This window comes from Bombina bombina, chromosome 5 (assembly GCF_027579735.1).
Source record: "Bombina bombina isolate aBomBom1 chromosome 5, aBomBom1.pri, whole genome shotgun sequence".
NCBI lineage: Eukaryota > Metazoa > Chordata > Amphibia > Anura > Bombinatoridae > Bombina > Bombina bombina.
This window is the reverse complement of record NC_069503.1, coordinates 978001348-978028858: the sequence shown is the minus strand read 5'-3', so window position 1 is coordinate 978028858 and position 27511 is coordinate 978001348. Positions and strand designations below refer to the sequence as shown.

The following is a 27511-nucleotide window of genomic DNA, read 5'->3' as shown; positions in this document are numbered from 1 at the left end:
ATTAATTAACTAAACTATCCCTACCACTAAACCTAAGTCTAACCCTACAAATAGCCTTGAAAAGGGCTTTTTGTGTGGCATTACCCCAAAGTAAACAGCTCTATTGCCAGCCCTTAAAAGGGCTTTTTGCGGGGCTTTGCCCCAAAGTAACCAGCTCTTTTACCAGCCCTTAAAAGGGCTTTTGGCGGGGCATTGTCACAAAGAAATCAGCTCTTTTGCCTATAATCTAAATCCCCCTATACCGCCGCCACCTATAATAAATGTATTACCCCCTAATCTAATCCCCCTACACCGCTGCCACCTGTATTAAATAGATTAACCCCTAATCTGACCCCCCTACACCGCCGCCACCTATATTAACCCTAATTATATTAGGGTTAATATGGTTAATATAGTTATTATATTATATATATTAACTATATTAACCCTAATTATATTAGGGTTAATATAGTTAATATAGTTATTATATTTATATATTAGCTATATTAACCCTAATTATATTAGGGTTAATATAGTTAATATCGTTATTATATTATATATATATATTAAGTATAATAACCCTATCTAACTCTAACACCCCTAACTAAATTCTTATTAAAATAAATCTAATTAATATTAATATTATTAATTAAAATATTCCTATTTAAATCTAAATACTTACCTATAAAATAAACCCTAAGATAGCTACAATGTAATTAATAATTACATTGTAGCTATTTTAGGGTTTATATTTATTTTACAGGTAACTTGGTATTTATTTTAACTAGGTACAATAGCTATTAAATAGTTAATAACTATTTAATAGCTACATAGTTAAAATAATTACCAATTTACCTGTAAAATAAATCCTAACCTGATGGAGGGCGGAGCCTGCAGGCATCTAAGATGGCTGCGAGTCACTAGAGCTCCTAACGCAGAAATAAGGCAATCTAAGGCAATATAGGTTATATTTCTGCAAACTAGCATAAAAACTGTGAACCGGAACGCAAGGATTACCTGGCAGATCCTGAAACGGCAATCTCGACTACAGCTCGCACAAACTTGAAGTAATATTGTGGGGCCTACGCAGACGCGCCAAAACCAAGCACACGCTTGAGTCAGCACGGCAAAGCCGTATATACTTTTAACTCCCTGCAAAGTCGGAGACATGAAGATCGGATAATCAGCCCCGCCTGGGACATATATGACAGACCCAAGAGGAGGTCACACTACGGCATGGGCAGTCAAATGTGAGTAACAAACAAAAGACACTGAGATGACACAGCGCTAATCTTGTAAAGGCATAAATGTTAATGCTCCTGATATAGACATCACCCCACAGCATTTACACGGCATTAAAAAGAGGTGCGCTCAGCAACTTTTCAATATATAAGCCTGAGTAGTTCATTCACAATATTACCGGACAAACAGCGTGCAGATGAGCGGTGCTTGCACCCTCTTACTCAAAGGGGTCTGAAGTGGACTATAGCTTAATGGCAAGGTCGTAGCTTGCAAGTTTATTTAAAGGAGCAATATAGAAATACAAGCTTCAAGCAAGCCTAGGGGATAAAAGGCAGATAATATTCCTTACTCTGCACATAGTGACACATAGTAGAACCATAGCGCAAGATGGCGTTACGCAAACCTTCAAAAACTGACAAGCAATTAAAAAGCAGCAGCACCACACAAAGTGCAGTTTCTACCTTCTTTAAAAACACAGAAAAGAAAAAATCTCCACAACACTCTCTAACAGAGGAAGAAGACATAGTTCAATATGCTAACTCCCCGGGCTCCCCAAAAACACCACAATCTGCCACAGATAGAGACTCAGATCAACCAGCCACCCTTAAAGATATAGCTGCGTTAATTGACCAGGTGAAAAGCTGCATCAAGCAGGAATGTGCTGATCTCAAGAAAGATATTAATGACTTGGGGGCCAGAGTGGAAGCACTGGAAGGAGACCATGAAGATATGTGCACCAACATGACAGAGATTACCCACACAGTGTCCCAACATGACACCCTAATTAAAGAATTGGAAAACAAGTTGGATGACCTCGAAAATAGAACGAGACGCTGTAACCTAAGATTTAGAGGCATCCCAGAAGATATCAAAGGAGAAGAAATAAAAGATTTCCTACAAGGTCTATTTCACGGTATGCTGCTCTCTTCTGACCACGAAGAAGACCACAATATCCCACTAGAGAGAGCACACCGCTCCCTGAGACCGAAGCCTCAAGAAGATCAACCACCCAGGGACATCATAGTTTGCTTTCAAAGTTATCAGGATAAAGAAAGGATTTTATCTACTGCCAGACGACAATCCCACCTAATTCACCAAGGATCAAGAATTCAAATATTCCAAGATCTTTCATTTCGAACATTACAGCAAAGGAAAACTTACAATGAGCTAACTGCACATCTGCGCGGCTTAAAAATCCCTTATAGGTGGGGATTCCCAGTTTCTATCATAGTCCAGAAAGAAGGACGGCGCTACGAGTGCAAAGACCCTTTGCACACACAACAATTCTGCAAGCAGCTGGGGATTCCCGCCCCTACACTTGGGGGACCAGAAAATATGAGACAGCACCAAGAAGAACCACACCTCCCAAAAGAACAACGAAAGAACTGGCAATCTTCAGCAAAGAGACCTCCACGAAAGCGCCAAACAACCACTCCTGATGAAATCCAAGATCACCGCTGATGAGTTAAGGTCGGGGTAAGATTTGATCTACATTGACTCACATACGCTCCTTTTTCTATGAGTGATCATTGTCCTGTTTCTACACATGATCTCTCTTGATGATTTATGGCCAACAGCCCCCACAATAGTATAAAACTGACTACCCTTGTATACCAGCATAGAGACGCCACAAGAGAATGTATGTCTTCTCAGCACATGGAGCGGTAGTAAAGATTGAGCACCAGACTTTAAGAACTTGTGGCTTAAAGCCTACATGGGCTTTTGGAGCTGTGATAGATGGCTGCATTAGCTATAAAGGGGGGGGGGCAAATTATGTGGTAAGTGTGGGTAAAGGTACAGCTAAGTTAGTCGGGAGATTGTATCTTGTTAGTTCTCCGATATTTTCCTTTTTGAGTATTCATGTTATTAGAGCCTTTACAAATTTGTACTGTTGCTTTGTTGTTGATTGTTAAATGGAAATGTTCAATAGTTCTGGTTTACATACACCACAGGTAAGACATATGACCTAATGTGCATAGATCATAGCTATCAGCCTTATTTCTGTGATTTGTTCCTCACTCTTTTTTTCTTTTACTCTACTTTTCTTCTTTTTTCTCTCTTGCTCTACACACAGTAGAGTAGTTTGTTGTTACACTTAAACATAGTTCTTTGTTACAACACAAACACTCACACACACACCTTACAGTCACACGCACTCACAAGTCTAAATTTACCTACAGCTCAACTTACACCTCCTGTACGGACGCAACCAAAATAAGAGAGAGTACACAGCCTTAACCCAAGCCTAATTACCTATCTACACTCTGTGAATGACCATGACAGCCACAGACTCTCTAGGGGAGTTTACGATAGCAACACAAAATGTTAAGGGATTTTTATCCGCAGAGAAGAGATCCATAGCATTTCATGATTTTTTCAAGAAAAAAATAGACATCATACTGACACAGGAAACCCATTTTAGAAAGCACAAAGAACCAACCATTTCCAATAGATACTACACCCAACATTTTTACAACTCAGGTGCTGATGGTAAAAATGGAGTATGCACCTCAATCAGACGTGGAATACCATTTGAGGTATTAGACAGCTACCGAGATAAAGAAGGTAGGATCCTGATCCTAGTGGGCTTGCTATACAACAGACCCATCACTTTGGCCAACATATACGCACCCAACAGGCCCTCACCTCCTTTTTTCAGATTAGTAACTAGATCTCTGCTGGACATTGCAAAAGGGCCAATTCTGCTGGGGGGCGACTTGAACTTCCCTATAAACCCACCCCTCGATACATCTTCTGGGAAATCCTATATTCCTATTAGGCATATAAAATCTAACTACATGACTCTCCAGATTCCCACACTATTTGACACTTGGAGGCTGGTCCACCCAGAGACCAAAGACTATACTTTTTTTTCACACCCCCAACGTAGCTACTCAAGAATAGATTACATCCTATGCTCTCAAAATATGCTCATGAACCTTAAACACTCCAAAATCTCACATACCTCATGGTCCGATCACAGCATGGTTCTAACATATTTTACATGGGCATCAAAACCCAAGCCTAGAAACAATTGGAGACTTAATGACAATATACTTACTGACGCCACAGTAGTGGAGACTATTGACAAACGCACAGAGGAATTTTTTCTACACAATGACCCTACAGCCACGTCTGTAGTAAATAACTGGGAAGCGTTTAAATGCACTATCAGAGGAGAAATAATCCAACATACACATAGACTCCGCAAACAAAGATCTGCAGTCTACCTCTCCCTTATAGATAAGTTAAAGCAAGCAGAAAGCGCACATAAATTAGACCCAAAGTCGACCCAGAGACTAAACGAGTTGACCACGGCTAGGATAGCACTGAATACACATTTGACCCATAATTCACACCTGAGAGCTCTGACAACTAAAGCCAAATTTTTCATTGAAAGCAATAAGGCGGGGAAAATGCTAGCTAGGTCATTAAAAAAGAAAAAACTGCAAGCACATATTCGCGTGATACGAGGCAGGGATGGTACCACACAACATCAAAACAACGCTATTGTTGACAGCTTCGCCGACTATTACCGGTCTTTATATAATTTAAACAAACAGAACACTTGTAGCAAACTAGAGTTAATACAGAACTATCTCTCTAAAATAGAGGTCCCGAAGATGACTGACACAGATAAGGAATATATAGAAACACCCATTACCTTACAAGAGGTTTTAGACACCATTAACTCACTACCAGCAGGTAAAGCACCGGGCCCAGACGGTCTCACCTCTAAATTTTATCAACTATTCAAAATCCACCTAGGAAAACAACTACTAACACTCTACCAAGACATAGATAATGGCTCACAATTCTCCCAACCGTTACTAGAAGCATCCATTACTGTGATACCAAAACCAGGAAAGGCAGGCGATAAAGTTCAAAACTACCGACCAATTTCTTTAATCAATATCGACATGAAAATATACGCAAAATTGTTAGCCACAAGACTTAATAGCATACTCCCCCAGATCATTAATAACGACCAGGTAGGTTTTGTACAAGGACGGGAAGCAAAAGATAACACCACTAGAATACTCCACACACTACAGGACGTGACGGACAATAAAACACCCATGACATTCTTATCCACAGACGCCGAAAAGGCATTTGACAGAGTTGACTGGGACTTCATGTGGGCGACATTGACGAAATTCGACTTCCCCTGTAAATTTATAAATAGAATTAAAGCCCTATACACAACTCCCTCAGCCAAAGTAATAGCCAATGGTACTCAATCCAAAAGCTTTTTAATTAGGAACGGAACAAGACAGGGATGTCCCCTCTCTCCCCTACTATTCATTCTTACTGTAGAAATTCTAGCGACTATAGTCAGAAAACACCCTGATATCAAAGGTTTCACATACGGTCCATATACTCAGAAATGTTTACTCTTCGCTGACGACATCATATTTACATTGACAGAACCTAAGACCTCCTTACCCCCTCTACTGGAAATCTTTCGGGAATATAACCAGGCCTCAAATTTTTCAATCAATTTGGATAAGTCCATGTTGATGCCCATCAATTTGGATGAGTCAACTACTCATTATATCACTGAACACACACAATTCGATATAGTCAGGTCGATCACTTACCTTGGAACGATTATCCCTGATAACCCGTCGGAGATTTATAATAAAAATTTTGCACCTTTATATGAGGGAATAGGCCAACTACTTGGCACATGGCACAAACAGGGACATTTATCATGGTTGGGGCGCATAAATGCGATCAAAATGTCAATAATACCCAAATATCTCTACCTATTTCAAACACTACCCATAGGTATCCCCCAACACTTCTTTAACACGCATCAAAAATTAATAGAGTCCTTTATCTGGGCATATGGCAAACCGAGAGTAGCGAGAAAGAATTTGTACCTTGTCAAAGAGGACGGGGGATTGAATGTCCCGATCCTTAGAAATTATTATTTAGCGACTCTCCTTGCGCGTATAGTAGCATGGTGCCATAACAGTCCATCAAAACAATGGGTCCATATGGAAGCACAACTAGCAGGCTCACTTAATATGTCCAATCTACCATGGCTACTGAAAAAACACAGACCAAACCAAACAGGGACTAACATATTGATCAGAACCACTCTGGAAGCTTGGGACAAAACACTTAAAGAACAAAATAACCTGTCCACACAGATCTCCCCTCTATCCCCTATATTTCAAAACCCTTACTTCTTTCCAGACAGTTTAGAGGGCTTGGTAGACTCCCCCTCTACTTGCATAAATGTTCCTATACACGCGTTAATACATAACGGCTTGTTTAAGAACCAACACGACCTAAAGGAGGAAATAGGACCTCCTTTTGACAAGTGGTATGTATACCTGCAAACTAGACACTCAGTCATGTCGAATCCACGAAAAAATGAGCTTTTAAGACCCCTTACACCCTTTGAGAAATTGTGCACAACAGAAAGCATAACGAGCTCACATGTCTCACTGATTTACGCAATACTGAACAAAAAAACGCCTAACACAAGACCGTCATATACAAAACAATGGGAACACAAGCTACAAATAGAAATTACTGATGAACAGTGGTCTCACTCTTTCACCTCCACTAAAAAATCTTCCATTTCACTTCATATAGTAGAACTAAACTATAAGATATTGTCTAGGTGGTATCTTACTCCACATAGGCTGTGCAAAATCTTCCCTTCAGCGTCGCCTTTATGCTGGAGACACTGCGGGGAAATAGGGACCATGACACATATTTGGTGGTCGTGTCCCAAATTGAAACCATTCTGGGACCAGGTAACTTCATACATAAGAAATAAAATAAAATTTAACATAACATTAAATCCTGCAATGGTTCTGTTGAATCAAACCCCTAACTTAGGCTGTGAATACAGAGGGAAATTATTATCCTGCATGTTAAACTGTGCGAAGCGACTGATCCCTAGAATGTGGAAAAAAGAAGAGATCCCTAATCTAGCACAATGGATTTCGGAGGTCACGATGGTATTAAAGCTGGAAAAAATGCATTACAGCTATATAGGGAAAAAAAACTTCATCCTGGATGTTATATTCCTCTGGGAGCTAGACCCTGCTAATATTGAGTAGACATTCAGGGTATTATCAAACCAGAGGTATGGGCTGAGGTGTCAAATATAGGTGTGGCCTACTATAATACTGTAATGTAATGTAATATATTGTTATTCACTGCTCTCTCTCTCTTTCTTTTACATATGGGCTAATCAGATACAATTACAGGGTTGCTGTTCTACGAGAGATTTATTGTACTTGTGATATCAGAATTCTTGTTTTGTTTGGTTTTGTTTTTTTCTTTTTTTTTCCTTCTGTATAAAACAAACTGGAAAACATTCAATAAAAACATTTATTTCAAAAAAAAAAAAAAAATCCTAACCTAAGTTACAAATACACTTACACTATCAATCAATTAAATAAACTACAAATATCTAAACTAAAATACAGTTAAATAAACTAAACTAAATTACAAAAAAAACCACTAAATTACAAAAAATAAAAAAAGATTACAAGAATTTTAAGCTAATTACACCTATTCTAAGCCCCCTAATAAAATAACAAAGCACCCTAAAATAAAAAAATTCCCTACCCTAAACTAAATTACAAAAGTTAACAGCTCTATTACTAGCCCTTAAAAGGGCTTTTTGCGGGTCATGCCCCAAAGAAATCAGCTCTTTTGCCTGTAAAAAAAACACAATACCACACCCCAACATTACAACCCACCACCCGCATGCCCCAAAGAAATCAGCTCTTTTGCCTGTAAAAAAAACACAATACCACAGCCCAACATTACAACAACCCACCACCCGCATACCCGCATTACAACCCACCACCCGCATACCCCTATCAGATTGAGCTCACATTCTATTGGCTGTTCCGATCAGCCAATAGAATGCGAGCTTAATCTGATTGGCTGATTGGATTAGCCAATCGGATTGAACTTGAATCTGATTGGCTGATTGAATCAGCCAATCAGATTTTCTTACCTTAATTCCGATTGGCTGATAGAATCCTATCAGCCAATCGGAATTCGAGGGACGCCATCTTGGATGATGTGATTTAAAGGAAAATTAATTCGTCGTTCAGTCGTCGGGCCAGATGGATGTTCCGCGTCGGAGGGCTGAAGAAAGAAGATTGAAGATGCCGCTTGGAAGAAAACTTCGCCCCGATGGAGGACCTCTTCTTTGCCGCTTGGATGAAGACATCGTCAGATGGAAGACTTCTTCTTTGCCGCTTGGATGAAGACATCGCCGGATGGAAGACTTCTTCTTTGCCGCTTGGATGAAGACATCGCCCGGATTGGATGAAGAGTTCGGCCCGGCTGGGTAAAGACGACTCAAGGTAGGGAGATCTTCTGGGGCTTAGTGTTAGGTTTTTTAAGGGGGGTTTGGGTGGGTTTAGAGTAGGGGTATGTGGGTGGTGGGTTGTAATGTTGGGGGGTGGTATTGTGTGTTTTTTTACAGGCAAAAGAGCTGATTTCTTTGGAGCATGCCCCGCAAAAAGCAAATTTTAAGGGCTGGTAATAGAGTTGTTAACTTTTGTAATTTAGTTTAGGGTAGGGAATTTTTTTTATTTTGGGGGGCTTTGTTATTTTATTAGGGGGCTTAGAATAGGTGTAATTAGCTTAGTTTATTTAATTGTATTTTAGTTTAGATATTTGTAGTTTATTTAATTTATTTGTAACTTAGATTAGGATTTATTTTACAGGTAAATTGGTAATTATTTTAACTAGGTAGCTATTAAATAGTTATTAACTATTTAATAGCTATTGTACCTAGTTAAAATAAATACCAAGTTACCTGTAAAATAAATATAAACCCTAAAATAGCTACAATGTAATTATTAATTACATTGTAGCTATCTTACGCCTAGATTTAGAGTTTTGCGGCCAAAGGGGTGCGTTAGCTACGCGTGCTTTTTTCTGGCCACACCTTTTAAATACCGCTGGTATTTAGAGTTCACAGAATGGCTACGTTAGGCTCCAAAAAAGGAGCGTAGAGCATATTTACCGCAACTTCAACTCTCAATACCAGCGGTGCTTACGGACGCGGCCAGCTTCAAAAACGTGCTCGTGCACGATTCCCCCACAGAAAATAATGGGGCTGTTTGAGCTGAAAAAAAAAACACCTGCAAAAAAGCCGCGTTCAGCTCCTAACGCAGCCCCATTGTTTTCTATGGGGAAACACTTCCTACGTCTGCACCTAACACCCTAACATGTACCCAGAGTGTAAACACCCCTAACCTTACACTTATTAACCCCTAATCAGCCGCCCCCACTATCGCTGACCGCTGCATATTATATTTAACCCCTAATCTGCCGCTCCGTACACCCCCGCCACCTACATTATCCCTATGTACCCCTAATCTGCTGCCCTAACATCGCCGACCCCTATATTATATTTATTAACCCCTAATCTGCCGCCCCCAACGTCGCCTCCACCTAACTACACTTATTAACCCCTAATCTGCTTACCGGACCTGAGTGCTACTCTAATAAATTTATTAACCCCTAAAGCTAAGTCTAACTTTAACCCTAACACACCCCCTAAATTAAATATAATTTAAATCTAACAAAATAAATGAACTCTTATTAAATAAATTATTCATTTTCATTCATATTATTTATTTAAAGCTAAATACTTACCTGTAAAATAAACCCTAATATAGCTACAATATAAATTATAATTATATTGTAGCTATTTTAGGATTAATATTTATTTTACAGGCAACTTTGTAATTATTTTAACCACGTACAATAGCTATGAAATAGTTAATAACTATTTAATAGTTACCTAGTTAAAATAATTACACAATTACCTGTAAAATAAATCCTAACCTAAGTTACAATTAAACCTAACACTACACTATCAATAAATAAATTAAATACAATTCCTACAAATAAATACAATTAAATAAACTAACTAAAGTACAAAAAATAAAAAAGAACTAAGTTACAAAAAATAAAAAAATATTTACAAACATTAGAAAAAAATTACAACAATTTTAAACTAATTACACCTACTCTAAGCCCCCTAATAAAATAACAAAGACCCCCAAAATAAAAAATGCCCTAAACTATTCTAAATTACAAAAGTTCAAAGCTCTTTTACCTTACCAGCCCTTAAAAGGACCTTTTGTGGGGCATGCCCCAAAGAATTCAGCTCTTTTGCCTGTAAAAAAAAACATACAATACCCCCCCCAACATTACAACCCACCACCCACATATCCCTAATCTAACCCAAACCCCCCTTAAATAAACCTAACACTAAGCCCCTGAAGATCTTCCTACCTTGTCTTCACCATGCCAGGTATCACTGATCATTCCAGGCTCCGAAATCTTCATCCAAGCCCAAGCGGGGGCTAGACATCCATCATCCGGCGGCTGAAGAGGTCCAGAAGAGGCTCCAAAGTCTTCATCCTATCCGGGAAGAAGAGGCGATCCGGTCCGGCAACCATCTTGATCCAAGCGGCATCTTCTATCTTCATCCGATGACGACCGGCTCCATCTTGAAGACCTCCACCGCGGAACCATCTTCTTCTTCCAACGACTTCCCGACGAATGACGGTTCCTTTAAGGGACGTCATCCAAGATGGCGTCCTTCGAATTCCGATTGGCTGATAGGATTCTATCAGCCAATCGGAATTAAGGTAGGAAAATTATGATTGGCTGATGGAATCAGCCAATCAGAATCAAGTTCAATCCGATTGGCTGATTCAATCAGCCAATCAGATTGAGCTCGCATTCAATTGGCTGTTCCGATCAGCCAATAGAATGCGAGCTCAATCTGATTGGCTGATCGGATTCCATCAGCCAATCAGAATTTTCCTACCTTAATTCCGATTGGCTGATCCTATCAGCCAATTGGAATTCGAGGGACACCATCTTGGATGACGTCCCTTAAAGGAACCGTCATTCGTCGGGAAGTCGTCGGAAGAAGAAGATGGGTCCGCGGTGGAGGTCTTCAAGATAGAGCCGGTCGTCATTGGATGAAGATAGAAGATGCCGCTTGGATCAAGATGGTTGCCGGACCGGATCGCCTCTTCTTCCCGGATAGGATGAAGACTTTGGAGCCTCTTCTGGACCTCTTCAGCCGCCGGATGATGGATGTCTAGCCCCCGCTTGGGCTTGGATGAAGATTTCGGAGCCTGGAACAATCGGTAATACCTGGCATGGTGAAGACAAGGTAGGAAGATCTTCAGGGGCTTAGTGTTAGGTTTATTTAAGGGGGGTTTGGGTTAGATTAGGGGTATGTGGGTGGTGGGTTGTAATGTTGGGGGGGGTATTGTATGTTTTTTTTACAGGCAAAAGAGCTGAATTCTTTGGGGCATACCCCACAAAAGGTCCTTTTAAGGGCTGGTAAGGTAAAAGAGCTTTGAACTTTTGTAATTTAGAATAGGGTAGGGCATTTTTTTATTTTGGGGGTCTTTGTTATTATATTAGGGGGCTTAGAGTAGGTGTTAAATTAGTTTAAAATTGTTGTAATTTTTTTTTTAATGTTTGTAAATATTTTTTTATTTTTTGTAACTTAGTTCTTTTTTATTTTTTGTACTTTAGTTAGTTTATTTAATTGTATTTATTTGTAGGAATTGTATTTAATTTATTTATTGATAGTGTAGTGTTAGGTTTAATTGTAACTTAGGTTAGGATTTATTTGACAGGTAATTTTGTAATTATTTTAACTAGGTAACTATTAAATAGTTATTAACTATTTAATAGCTATTGTAGCTGGTTAAAATAATTACAAATTTACCTGTAAAATAAATATTAATCCTAAAATAGCTACAATATAATTATAATTTATATTGTAGCTATATTAGGATTTATTTTACAGGTAAGTATTTAGCTTTAAATAGGAATAATTTATTTAATAAGAGTTAATTTATTTCGTTAGAATAAAATTATATTTAACTTAGGGGGGTGTTAGGGTTAGGGTTAGAATTAGCTTTAGGGGTTAAAAAATTTATTAGAATAGCGGTGAGCTCCAGTCGGCAGATTAGGGGTTAATGTTTGAAGTTAGGTGTCGGCAATGTTAGGGAGGGCAGATTAGGGGTTAATACTATTTATTATAGGGTTATTGAGGCGGGAGTGAGGCGGATTAGGGGTTAATAACTTTATTATAGTAGCGGTGCTGTCCGCTCGGCAGATTAGGGGTTAATAAGTGTAGGTAGGTGACGGCGACGTTGTGGGGGGCAGATTAGGGGTTAATAAATATAATATAGGGGTCGGCGGTGTTAGGGGCAGCAGATTAGGGGTACATAAGTATAACGTAGGTGGCGGCGCTTTGCGGTCGGCAGATTAGGAGTTAATTATTGTAGGTAGCTGGCGGCGACGTTGTGGGGGGCAGATTAGAGGTTAATAAATATAATATAGGGGTCGGCGGTGTTAGGGGCAGCAGATTAGGGGTACATAAGTATAACGTAGGTGGCGGTCGGCAGATTAGGGGTTAAAAAAATTTAATCAAGTGGCGGCGATGTGGGGGGGGGCTTGGTTTAGGGGTACATAGGTAGTTTATGGGTGTTAGTGTACTGTAGAGCACAGTAGTTAAGAGCTTTATGAACCGGCGTTAGCCCAAAAAGCTCTTAACTACTGACTTTTTTCTGCGGCTGGAGTTTGGTCGTTAGATTTCTAACGCTCACTTCAGCCACGACTCTAAATACCGGCGTTAGAAAGATCCCATTGAAAAGATAGGATACGCAATTGACGTAAGGGGATCTGCGGTATGGAAAAGTCTCGGCTGGAAAGTGAGCGTTAGACCCTTTCCTGACTGACTCCAAATACCGGCGGTAGCCCAAAACCAGCGTTAGGAGCCTCTAACGCTGGTTTTCACGGCTACCGCCCAACTCTAAATCTAGGCCATAGGGTTTATTTTATAGGTAAGTATTTAGATTTAAATAGGAATATTTTAATAATAATATTAATATTAATTAGATTTATTTTAATAAGAATTTAGTTAGGGGTGTTAGAGTTAGATAGGGTTATTATACTTAATATATATATAATATAGCAATATTAACTATATTAACCCTAATATAATTAGGGTTAATATATATATATATATATAATATAATAACTATATTAACTATATTAACCCTAATATTGTTAAGGGGATTAGATTAGGGGGTAATACATTTATTATAGGTGGCGGCAGTGTAGGGGGATTTAGATTAGATGCAAAAGAGCTGATTACTTTGTGATAAAGCCCTGCAAAAAGCCCTTTTAAGGGCTGGCAATAGAGCTGTTACTTTGGGGCAATGTCACGCAAAAGGCCCTTTTAAAGGCTGGTAATAGAGGTGATTACTTTAGGGGGATTAGATTAGGGGTTAATGTATTTAATATAGCTGGCGGCGGTGTACGGGGATTAAATTAGGGGTTAATAATTTAATATAGCTGACGGCGGGGTAGGGGATTAGATTAGGGGTTAATAATTTAATATAGCTGGCGGTGGGGTAGGGGGATTAGATTAGGGGTTAATAATTTTAATATAGCTGGCGGAGGGGTAGGAGCTCACATTAGGGGGTATGTAATGTAGATGGCGGCGGTGTAAGGGGCTCACATTAGGGGGTAGTTAATGTAGGTGGTGGCGGTGTAAGGGGCTCACATTAGGGGGGAAATAATGTAGCTGGCGGCGGGGTCCGGGAGCGGCGGGGGATCGCGGTTGACAGGTAGATAGACATTGCGCATGCGTTAGGTGTTAGGTTTTATTTAGCAGTTCGCGGTTGACAGGTAGATAGACATTGCGCATGCGTTAGGAGTTAGGTTTTATTTTGCAGGTAGTTTAGGGAGTTACTGGGCTCAAATACACAGCGTAAGGCTTACTACGGCTGCATTTTGTGGCGAGGTGAAAATGGAGTAAGATTTCTCCATTTTCGCCACGTAAGTCCTTACGCTGTATATTGGATACCAAACTGCGCGGGTTTGGTATACCTGTCTATGGCCCAAAAAACTACGGGCAAAGGCAGAAATATATACAAGCGTAACTTCCAACTTATACAGCGACTCCCTCCCTCTCCCAGTTACGCCGTATATAGGATACTAAACCTACGCAAAATTCGGCGTCGCCGGCTTTTGCAGGCGACACTGCATATCGGATCGGGCCCCAGATTAGAGTATTTTCTTACTTCACTTATATACCATTAAATGCCAGAGTTTAAAGGGACAGTGAACACTTTGTCTAATATGATGTTTGCTACAAATGTATTTCAATGGGCAAACTCCATCCACCATTTTCCTTATTTGAAGGGCAATCTGGACTCTGCTGATGGCAGGGCTTGCCACTGTCATTGTGTTTACAAAATCTCAACTGTTTGGTCTCAGTAGAAAAATTTTGGGACAGATTTGTGACAGGGTTTCAAGACTGGAAAAGATGCAAACTCAAATTACGAGACAAGGGGACAAAATAAATAATAAAAGTATATTGCAAAGTTATTGTTCTATGTATATACAGTATATATATATATATATATATATATATATATATATATATATATATATATATATATATATATATATATATAGCTAATCTATATAGCTAATCATTTTATATTACAATCTCAAAGCGTTTACTGACCATTTAATTTCACAGATAATAGCATGAAAACAGGAATTTAGTGGCTTCTATATTATTTATATTCTTCCCACAATGTCTGGTATTTTAAAATATAAGTTGCAAGAATACTGCAATTTAGAAAGAGTTAATATTGCTGCTTTTTCTTTCATTCAGATTTTTTATTTCCTAATTCATAGTAAATTACTCACAAAATAGCAGTGATACTTTTATGTTTATACAAAAATAATTCAGCTTCCTTAGTAGTTACCTACTTGAATAATTCCTCCTAAAAATGTAACAGCTGCAGCAACTCCTATTCTTTGCATTTCAAAATCAGATAAACCCAGAGGACAGAGGGAACTGTTAAGCATTGTGACATTGGTCGGAGAAACAAGTCGTTCAACTGCGCCAGCGGATATCAAAGATGTGATAGCAAAAGTTCCTGTAATGCAAACAAAGTCCAAACTTAGTGTAAAACCAGGATATGCTAGTTCATACCTAAAGGTATATTAAAGGGACAAAAGAATGAATCCCCTAAAAATGTATATCCGTTCCTAATTGGCTGCAGCAGAGCACATAAGATAAGACTCTTTTAAAGGGGATAAATCTCTGGAAACACATTTCGTTAACAAAATGACAGTTTTAAATCTTTTTAAAACAATTATTTTATCTAGAGATTGTTTTACATGCATTCTTTAAAGGGACATTAAACAGTAAATAAATGTTAGATATGACTTACACACTCCCCCAATCCACTCCCAACCTTCCACTGTCAAAGTGGACAACCAAACCCTGCAACTTCCCATAGAAGTAGCAAATGCATTTAACAATTATTTTGTCAGATGCTTCACCAGCCTGATTGACAAACAAATAAATGACACACATCCTGAAACTACAAATGTGGATCATGCCCCACTATATCTGCAAATACCCAATATAGAGAACTTCAATTTTAGACCTATACCCATCAATGTCATTAAGAAACACCTTAATAATCTAAAAATGAAAAACCAGTTTGGACCTGATCAAATCCCAGCAATGCTGTTGAAGCTCAGTGCGCCGGCAATTGCTAAATCTGTCACAGCCCTAATTAACGAATCCTTGGTGTCTGGATACATACCCAAACTTTGGAAGACTGCAAGAGTAGTGCCTATCCATAAAAGTGGTGAAATTACCTTGGTTTCTAACTATCGCCCAATCTCATTGCTCCCAGTATTGTCAAAAATCTTTAAAAAATGCGTCCATACATAACTATGTGAGTATTACCAACAATCTATTTATCTGACCCCTGATCAATCAGGTTTTCGCCCGAATCACTCCAATACAACTGCCCTCCGAAAAGTTTGCACATCCAAACTGGCATGGAACAAGGAGACCTAACTGGAGCAATTTTCCTTGATTTTGCAAAGGCCTTTGACACAGTAGACCACAACATACTACTGCTCAAACTAAAAAACTCAGGTATTGGTGATCATCCACTAACCTGGTTTCGATCATACTGTATGTATCGGATCGATCACAATATGTCTCTATTTCTGACAGCGACTCCCTCCCTCTCCCAGTGACGTGTGGTGTTCCCCAAGGTTCCATTCTCGGCCCCCTACTATTCACATTGTTTATAAATGATCTGCCAAATGTCTGCAAATCCTCAACTGTATACATGTACGCAGACAACGCGGTAATCTATGCAAGCAAATCTGATCTACCGCAGCTTGAGGCAGTGCTCCAAGACCAGTTCACAGAGGTAGAAAAGTGGAAAAAACTCTTCCTAAACACTGACAAAACTGTCACAATGATCTTTGGAATGGTACCTAAATTACACAAACTAAAAAATTTCCATCTACGCATCAAAACAAAATCAAATAGCACACTGACCGCAGTCCACTCTTTCAAATACTTGGGTATGTTGCTAGACCCCAATCTATCTTTTGGCCTCCACATAGAAAAACTTGCATCTAAACTCTATCCAAAACTAGGTGCCCTGTACAGAAACAAATCTTGCCTAAGCCCTACAGTAAAGGAAAAGATTGTACAGCAAATGCTGATGCCAATCATTGATTATTGAGATGTAGTATATGCACCTGCACCGCAAACTCACCTTAATAAACTTAATACACTGTATAATTCGTTCTGCCGCTTTGTGCTACAATGTAACTACAGGACACACCATTGTGACATGCTAAAAGAACTAAACTGGCTGTCGCTGGAATCCAGACGCACCCTCCATCTTTCCAGCCTTGTGTTTAAGAGCTTTTCTGGGAAGCTCTCACACTACCTGAGCAGAATGCTCTCCCCGGCTATTCCCACCTCCTATAACCTCCGATCCAGTGCCAGCACATTATTTAGCTTGCCTCAATACAAAAAGAAAGCAGCTCGATCCTCCTTTTCCTACAGAGCATCACAATTATGGAACGACCTTCTCTAAGCCTAAAATCCTTTAAGAGATCCCTCTATACATAGCTCAAAACAGAATGCACCTGTCATGGTTGATTATATATTTCCTACCTGTTCTATGTTAAATTTTGCATATATTATGTAATAATATTTGGCCAGATTACAAGTTTTGCGTTAGAGGCTTGCGGTGCTAACGAGCAGTTTTCTCTCACCGCTCACTTACCTACAGCGCTGGTATTACGGGTTTTTATAAACCCGGCATTAAAAGGCAAGAAGGGAGCTCCTTGCCGCACTCCAATAACAGCGCTGCTTAAGTCAGCGGTGAGCTGGTCGTATGTGCTCGTGCACGATTTCCCCATAGAAATCAACGGGGAGAGCAGGCTGAGAAAAAGTCTAACACCTGCAAAAAAGCAGCGTAAAACTCAGTAACGCAGCCCCATTGATTCCTATGGGGAAACACATTTTATGTTTAAACACCCGAACATGAACCCCGAGTCTAAATACCCCTAATCTTACACTTATTAACCCCTAATATGCCGCCCCCGACATCGCAGACACCTACATTATATTTTTTAATCCCTAATCTGCCGCTCCGGACACCGCCGCCACCTACATTATATGTATTAAACCCCTAATCTGCTGCCCCCAAAATTGCTGTCACCTACATTATATTTATTAACCAATAATCTCCCTCTCCCAATGTCGCCGCAACCTACCTACACTTATTAACCCCTAATCTGCTGCCCCCAACGTCGTCACCACTATACTAAATGTATTAACCCCTAAACCTAAGTCTAACCCTAACCCTAACACCCTCTAATTTAAATATAATTTAAATAAATCTAAATAAAATTACTATCATTAACTACATTATTCCTATTTAAAACTAAATACTTACCTATAAAATAAACCCTAAGCTAGCTACAATATAACTAATAGTTACATTGTATCTAGCTTATGGATTATTTTTATTTTACAGGCAAGTTTGTAGTTATTTTAACTAGGTAGAATAGTTATTAAATAGTTATTAACTGTAAAATAAAGCCTAACCTAAGTTACAATAACACCTAACACTACACTACAATTAAATTAATTTACTAAATTAAAAACAATAAATTAAATTAGCTAAAGTACAAAAAAAGACACTAAATTACAGAAAATAATAAACAAATTACAAGATATTTAAACTAATTACACCTAATCTAATAGTCCTAGCAAAAAAAAAAGCCCCCCCAAATAAAAAAACCCTATAGGATTGAGCTCGCATTCTATTGGCTGATTGGAATAGCCAATAGAATGCAAGCTCAATCCTATTGGCTGATTGGATCAGCCAATAGGATTGAACTTCAATCCTATCGGCTGATTGCATCAGCCAATAGGATTTTTTCTACCTTAATTCCGATTGGCTGATAGAATTATATCAGCCAATCGGAATCTAAGAGATACCATCTTGGATGACGTCACTTAAAGGTACCTTCATTCAGTAAGAAGACTCCGGATGAAGAGGATGCTCCTCGTCGGATGTCTTGAAGATGGAGCTGCTCCTCGTCGGATGGATGAAGATAGAAGATGCCGTCTGGATGAAGACTTCTGCCCATCTGGAGGACCACTTCGCCCGGCTTGAATGAAGACTTCTCCCGGCTTCTGCTGAGGACTTCGGCCCGGTTGGATGAAGACTTCTACCGCTTCAGGGTGGATGTCCGGTCTTCAGAACAGTAAGTCGATCTTCAGGGGGTTAGTGTTAGGATTTTTTAAGGGTGTATTGGGTGGGTTTTATTTTTAGGTTAGGGTTTGGGCCTGCAATAGAGCTAACTGCCCTTTAAGGGCAATGCCCATCCAAATGCCCTTTTCAGGGCAATGGGGAACTTAGGTTTTTTTAGTTAGGGTTTTATTTGGGGGGTTGGTTGTGTGGGTGGTGGGTTTTACTGTTGGAGGGTGTTTTTATTTTTTTTTACAGGTAAAAGAGCTGATTTCTTTGGGGCAATGCCCCGCAAAAGGGCTATTGATAGTTTAGTTTAGGCTAGGGTTTTTTTTATTTTGGGGGGGCTTTTTTTATTTTGATAGGGCTATTAGATTAGGTGCAATTAGTTTAAATATCTTGTAATTTGTTTATTATTTTCTGTAATTTAGTGGGGGGGGTTTGTACTTTAGCTAATTTAATTTATTTAATTGTTTTTAATTTATTAAATTTATTTAATTGTAGTGTAGTGTTAGGTGTTATTATAACTTAGGTTAGGTTTTACTTTACAGGTACTTTTGTATTTATTTTAGCTAGGTAGTTATTAAATAGTTAATAACTATTTAATAACTATTCTACCTAGTTAAAATAAATACAAACTTGCCTATAAAATAAAAATAAACCCTAAGCTAGATACAATGTAACTATTAGTTATATTGTAGCTAGCTTAGGGTTTATTTTATAGGTAAGTATTTAGTTTTAAATAGGAATAATTTAGTTAATGATAGGATTTTTATTTAGATTTATTTAAATTATATTTAAGTTAGGGCGTGTTAGGGTTAGACTTAGGTTTACGGGTTAATACATTTAGAATAGTGGCGGCGATGTCCGGAGCGGCAGATTAGGGGTTAATAAGTATAATGTAGGTGGCGGCGATGTTAGGGGAGGCAGATTAGGGGTTAATAATATTTAACCAGTGTTTGCGAGGCGGGAGTGCGGCAGATTAGGGGTTAAAAAATGTATTTTAGTGTTTGCAATGCGGGAGGGCCTCGGTTTAAGGGTTAATAGGTAGTTTATGGGTGTTAGAGTACTTTTTAGCACTTTAGTTATGAGTTTTATGCTACAGCGTTGTACCATAAAACTCTTAACTACTGACTTTAGAATGCGTTAGGGATCTTGGAGGTAAAGGGTGTACCGCTCACTTTTTGGCCTCCCATAGTCCCATAGAAAAAAGACTTTACGAAGTTTACGTAAGTTGTTTTGCAGTAAGGCCAAAGCAGTGTGCGGTGCCCCTAAACCTGCAAGACTCATAATAGCAGCGGTAGGGAAAAAGCAGCGTTAGGACCTGTTAACACTGCTTTTTCAGCCTAACGCACAACTCGTAATCTAGCTGTTTTTTGTATTTTATTGTACCCTATTGTATCAATACAATGTTTTGTGGACCCAGGAAATACTTAAAAACGAGAGAAACATCAATGTATCCTTTCTGGTAAAATATTTTTTAAATAAATAAATATTTTCAACACAATAATATGTTATAGGGAGATGTATTTTTAAATTATACTAGTTGTTAAAATATTGAAGTGAAAATTGTTTTCCCCTTAATGTGTTTCCAATTAATTGTTATACCAGCAGCAGAATATAAAGTGCGTGAGAAAATGCTCTTTAAGATTTATTTTTATATATGAAATGACTGGTTTAGTCTTTGACAACACAAACCATTAAAATGGTCTAATCTTGCAGGGAAATCAGATCTCATTATTTTATTACTTTCTATACACACACAAACACATTCTTCCTTTTCTTATCTGTGTCTATATATCAAAGTCCAATATTTCAACAGAACAAATGAAAATTACATTTTTTTTAACATTCTTTATTGAGGCATCATAAGTTATAGAACATCATAGAAACACAATATATGGACAAAAGTAAAGACTTATACAGAAGTACAATATTGATCTCAAACAAACATAATTTTTGACTGACTGTCCAATATAATAAAAACAAATGCCTTGTTCTTGTATTTTAAGAAGTTTAGAAAAGAATGAAGGAAAAGAGTGAAAAAGAGAATTGGAGAAAAGAAAAGAAATATTGTCATCAGTCACATAAATCCCAAGATATACAGTCTGTCTCACCTGCCATTCCAAACAGTGAAATATCTTAGAAGTTATAATTTATGTCATATGTCTATGCATTATTTTGTATAATTGAGATATATATATAAACATGTACATACCCACATACACACACATATATATATTTATATATACATATATATACATACATACGTACACACACATACTATATATATATATATATATATATATATATATATATATATATATATATATATATATATATATATATATATAAAATGTAGCAAAGAAGCACTCACTGAACGGTTCCAACTGTGACAAAAAGCTTTAATTCAAACTAGTGACGTTTCGGGACAGTAACAGTCCCTTCCTCTGACAAATTAACAATGTGAAAATGCAGGCCTTAAATAGGCACCAAACTGCCCTCCCCACGAGTTTGACCAATCATGGCCAAAGTTACATAACACACCTTATCAAGTGACCAATAGCTATCTATAATACAAAACTAGTGTATATAGTGATTCAAGTGGATAGTGAAAAGTAATTAAAACATGAAACTCCGTGTTGCCAATAAGGAGGGGGGGCAATCTCAGTCCAACCACACATAAAAGTCAGCTAAATATCATTAAAACTGTAAACAAAACAGTAAATCGACAGTGAAAAAAGGGGATCGTAATTCAACCAATCATTGTCGCCCTGGCCCATGGAGATCGTAATCCCACCAACCAGCAGTGTTCTAACTTTTAGAGATCATAGTAGCACCAATCAGCAACATTATGGCACTCAGTGCCAGATACGTCATAGCTACATGCGTTCAAGCTACGCCCACCTGTCACTAGGGATGCATATTGCCTCCAGCAGCAAAGGATATCCCATCTAGCTAACTCTCAAATATAGCACTCACCAGATCACTGCATGTCAATAATAAACAAATAAAATAGTGAGGCCGTCCTTAACTAAACAGTGTTATATCTAAATATGTAGCCAATATTGATCTGAATCAGTGTTAAAACTACCATCTCAAGCATCTTAGGTCTGCATTTTCACATTGTTAATTTGTCAGAGGAAGGGACTGTTACTGTCCCGAAACGTCACTCGTTTGAATTAAAACTTTTTGTCACAGTTGGAATCGTTCAGTGAGTGCTTCTTTGCTACATTTTATCTTCTATCTCATAGCACCCTGACAAGTTGCAAAAGTTGGTGAGAGTGCACTTACACCATTGCTTGGTATATATATATATACATATATATACATACTGTACATACATGTACATACATGCACATGTATATATATATATATATATATATATATATATATACACATATACATACGTATAAATATATATTCTTCCCAAACAAAGACTAATTAATTAAAAAATGATTTGCGCATTGTTTTCATATAGTGATATTCTTCCAATTGTATGGTTTTGTGCATGGTGTCTACCCATTGGGCTACAGTAGGGGTTTGTTCTTGTTTTCAATTCTTAGCAATCAGAGTTTTATCGATGTTGCTTGGTATTTGGAGGATGGCTAAATGTACATGGGGTAATTTTTAGGAGGTTTATTTAATAACCATACTAGCAGATTTAATGTTTGTACCCAGTAATCTTTCTGTCTGTGAAACAACCCCCTTCCAGAAAATGCTTATATTAGAGCAATTCCACCATATGTGTCCCATACAGTCAATATCATGTTTACAATGCCAACAAAAATCAGATCTCTGTGTGTACAGAATCTTTAGGCGGGCAGGAGTGTAGTACCATTGGTATAAAATTTTGAAATTAAGTTCTAGGATCTGGGCTGAGGTGGAGGCCTTCATCATTCTCTTGAATATTTCACTTGCGTCACTTGGGGAAATACCAATTTTTAATTCCTGTTCCAAGCATTTTATAAATTGATGTTCTGTGCCTGGTGGAACCTGTTGCAATATGTTATATATTATTAGTAGGTCTAATTGGAGAATGTGACAAACATAACTTTTCAAAATTTGTTGGGGTTCATAACATATAATTTTTATCTTTATAACGTTGTATGAATGAATGTGTTTGTAAATAAAAATACCAATTAGAAAAGATGTTTAAGTTCTTTTCTAATAGATCTGAGCTGGAGCATACATTTCCATCCTCAGAGAGGGTGAAATCTGGGAGATTACATTGCCTGTCTAATGGGTCTAGTTTAATAGTTTCCTTTCCGGGAAGGAACTCTCGATTATCTAAAATCAGTGTTAGAGGTGATGGCTTAGATAAGACTAATGGATATTTAACCATTAGTCTATCCCACATCTTATATGTTTCTTCTATTATATCATTTTCATGAATACCTGCCAATCTCCCAGCATCATCTAACCAACATAACGAGCCTAGGTGATGATGATGGCATAATTGGTGTTCCAATTTAACCCATATCTATCCTTGGTAGTTAGTACACCAGTCCGCCACCCTTTGTAGAAAGATTTATCCAAATCTGGTACTCCCAGTCCATCCATTGATTTAGGGAGACACATTCATTTTTTAATTAATTCTGTTTTTTTTTTGTTCCATATATAGTCATTAATAATTTTTTGTAGAGAGGGTATTTATGAAGATGGTAGAGGTATTGGCAGGGCCGTCTTTAACACGGAGCAAAAAGGGCAGCTGCCCGGGCCCAGTCCTTGTTGTGGGGCCCAAAGCAGCTGCCCCTTGAGCCCACTCAGCTGACTGATATTTATTTGATATACAATATAATACAGGGAGTTCAGAATTATTAGGCAAGTTGTATTTTTGAGGATTAATTTTATTATTGAACAACAACCATGTTCTCAATGAACCCAAAAAACTCATTAATATCAAAGCTGAATAGTTTTGGAAGTAGTTTTTAGTTTGTTTTTAGTTATAGCTATTTTAGGGGGATATCTGTGTGTGCAGGTGACTATTACTGTGCATAATTATTAGGCAACTTAACAAAAAACAAATATATACCCATTTCAATTATTTATTTTTACCAGTGAAACCAATATAACATCTCAACATTCACAAATATACATTTCTGACTTTCAAAAACAAAACAAAAACAAATCAGTGACCAATATAGCCACCTTTCTTTGCAAGGACACTCAAAAGCCTGCCATCCAGGGATTCTGTCAGTGTTTTGATCTGTTCACCATCAACATTGCGTGCAGCAGCAACCACAGCCTCCCAGACACTGTTCAGAGAGGTGTACTGTTTTCCCTCCTTGTAAATCTCACATTTGATGATGGACCACAGGTTCTCAATGGGGTTCAGATCAGGTGAACAAGGAGGCCATGTCATTAGATTTTCTTCTTTTATACCCTTTCTTGCCAGCCACTCTGTGGAGTACTTGGACGCGTGTGATGGAGCATTGTCCTGCATGAAAATCATGTTTTTCTTGAAGGATGCAGACTTCTTCCTGTACCACTGCTTGAAGAAGGTGTCTTCCAGAAACTGGCAGTAGGACTGGGAGTTGAGCTTGACTCCATCCTCAACCCGAAAAGGCCCCACAAGCTCATCTTTGATGATACCAGCCCAAACCAGTACTCCACCTCCACCTTGCTGGCGTCTGAGTCGGACTGGAGCTCTCTGCCCTTTACCAATCCAGCCATGGGCCCATCCATCTGGCCCATCAAGACTCACTCTCATTTCATCAGTCCATAAAACCTTAGAAAAATCAGTCTTGAGATATTTCTTGGCCCAGTCTTGACGTTTCAGCTTGTGTGTCTTGTTCAGTTGTGATCGTCTTTCAGCCTTTCTTACCTTGGCCATGTCTCTGAGTATTGCACACCTTGTGCTTTTGGGCACTCCAGTGATGTTGCAGCTCTGAAATATGGCCAAACTGGTGGCAAGTGGCATCTTGGCAGCTGCACGCTTGACTTTTCTCAGTTCATGGGCAGTTATTTTGCGCCTTGGTTTTTCCACACGCTTCTTGCAACCCTGTTGACTATTTTGAATGAAACGCTTGATTGTTCGATGATCACGCTTCAGAAGCTTTGCAATTTTAAGAGCGCTGCATCCCTCTGCAAGATATCTCACTATTTTTGACTTTTCTGAGCCTGTCAAGTCCTTCTTTTGACCCATTTTGCCAAAGGAAAGGAAGTTGCCTAATAATTATGCACACCTGATATAGGGTGTTGATGTCATTAGACCACACCCCTTCTCATTACAGAGATGCACATCACCTAATATGCTTAATTGGTAGTAGGCTTTCGAGCCTATACAGCTTGGAGTAAGACAACATGCATAAAGAGGATGATGTGGTCAAAATACTCATTTGCCTAATAATTCTGCACTCCCTGTACAAGTGAGACAAATCTGTAAAATGGACCGCTGGTGCAGGCTGCTAGCCTGCTATGAAACAAACTATTGATCCTGTGTGTGTAGTAGAGCCGGGGTGGGAGGAACAGGGGCTCATGTTACCTGACAGTCTACTCTGCGTAAGAACTCCTTCTTGGCGCTGCCACTCCCTGCCCTGATACTCACTCATCACTTCCATCTTCCAAGTCCCAGCATCCTATCATTGCACGCAGCCGCACGGGAATAGTAACTTGTGAGAGAGGGAAGCAGTGGGTTGAGCGAGCTGAGAGGGACTCAAGAGGCCGGAGGCTGAGGGCAGCAAGCAGTGAAGACAGTAGTTAGGTTAGCACTCACTGCAGTCTGCAGCAGCGAGTATAGGACTAGCCTGGCTGGTCAGAGTGGTCACGCCAAGAACGGTCCCACAGAGGTGGCATTCATTCTGGTGAGCAAACACATCACCAGTGAATGTGATGATCTCATGTAATTTAGATTTTAATTTTAATAGCATTGGCATACAGCCCATTTAGGATTGTTGTGTGTATTTATATATATGTGAAGTGTTATTAATCTGCTGCTTTTGATGCGTTTGGTCATAGTTAGCTCCTGCTGTACCACCTCCTCTGCTGGAAGGCAAATCTGTGCATCAGCTACTAAAGCTCAATCAACTTCTAAGCAATTTCCCTCCTTATCTCAGTGCTGCAGCCCTCTAGAGAAAGCACTTAATAAATAATACATCACTGAGAGATGGTATTTTATATACACTGGTAACTGGTGCATTTTATACACAGCACGTGCATTTTATACATATCAAGTGCATTATATACATATAAAGTGCATTTTATACACAGCAAGTGCATTATATACACAGCAAGTGCATTTTATACACATCAAGTGCATTTTATACACAGCAAGTGCATTATATACACAACAAGTGCACTGTTATGTGACGTTACTATTGTTTGATTTGCTATGCAGCGCTACCACTCTTTGATTTGTTATGTAGAGCTCCCATTGTCTGATTTGTTATGCAGCCATACCACTGTTTGATTTGCTATGCGGCACTACCACTGTTTGATTTATGTGGCACTATCATTGTTTGCTTTGCTATGCGGCACTACCACTGCTTGATGTGTTATGTTGTGTTACTATTGTTTGATGTGTTATGTGGCATTACTATTGTTTGATTTGTTATTCTCTGCTTGAACTGTTTGAATTGTTATGCAGAGCTACCACTGTTTGATTTGTTATGTGGCACTACCATTGTTTGCTTTGCTATGCGGTGCTACCACTGCTTGATGTGTTATGTGGCATTACTATTGTTTGATGTGTTATGTGGCATTACCATTGTTTGATTTGTTATTTGGCGCTTCAACTGTTTGAATTGTTATGCAGAGCTACCACTGTTTGCATTTAGCCACCTATCAGCAATATCTACCCAGGTGCAAAACCAAAAATGGACTGGCTCCTAAACTTACATCCCTGCTTTTCAAATATAGATAGCAAAAGAACAAAACAAAATTGATACTAGGGTGCAGATTTATCATAGTGCGAGCGGACATAATCCGCTGTAGAGGAACATGTCCGCCGCACATCAATTAATGCCGACAGCATACGCTGTCAACATTTAACATTCCACAAGCATTTCTCGTAAAATGCTTGTGCAATGCCACCCCCTCCACATTCACGGCCACTAGCAGGGGGTGTCAATCAACCCTATCGGGCTGATTTCTGTCCAGCGCCTCATAGGTAGCGGACGAGTTAAGGAGCAGCGGCCTTAAGATAGCTGCTTCTTAACTTACAATTCCGGGAAAGTACGGGGGTAGATATCAGCACCCTCTGCTTGTTAAATCTTCCCCTAGGTGTAAATTAGAAAGTTGCTTAAAATTACATGCTCTATCTGAATCATGATAGAAAGAAAAATGGGTTTCATATACTTTTAACTAGCAATGGAATGGTATTTAATCTTGGGTTGGAGAGTGAAACTGCATGAAGGGGCAAGAAAATGTTTGCCCAGGGTCCAATCAATATTAAAGACGGCTCTGGGTTTTGGCAAAAGTTTGGAGGATATATAAAAGTCTAGGTAACATGTTTATAGTTACCGCCCCCATTCTCCCCTACCAGTTGAGGTTTTTAGATCTCCAGGAACTGAAGTCAGGTATTATGTTGTTGTTTTTTATTAAGTCATAATTGAAAGCTAGTATGTCAGAAGGTTTGTGAGTTTATGATATTCCTAAGTATTTGATAGATTTTGTCTGCCACTTAAAAGGGCAATTTTTTT

At 38.7% G+C, this 27511-nt stretch overlaps 1 protein-coding gene across 1 annotated transcript in view; it reads right to left on the bottom strand.

Moving 5' to 3' along the window:
* Positions 1-27511, bottom strand: part of LOC128659590 (anion exchange transporter-like) — a 187980-nt gene that overhangs the window by 63599 nt on the left and 96870 nt on the right. The window contains exon 3 of the mRNA XM_053713177.1: positions 15049-15218. Within this exon, the coding sequence (XP_053569152.1) occupies positions 15049-15218 (170 nt within the window). The remainder of the gene's footprint in view (positions 1-15048; positions 15219-27511) is intronic.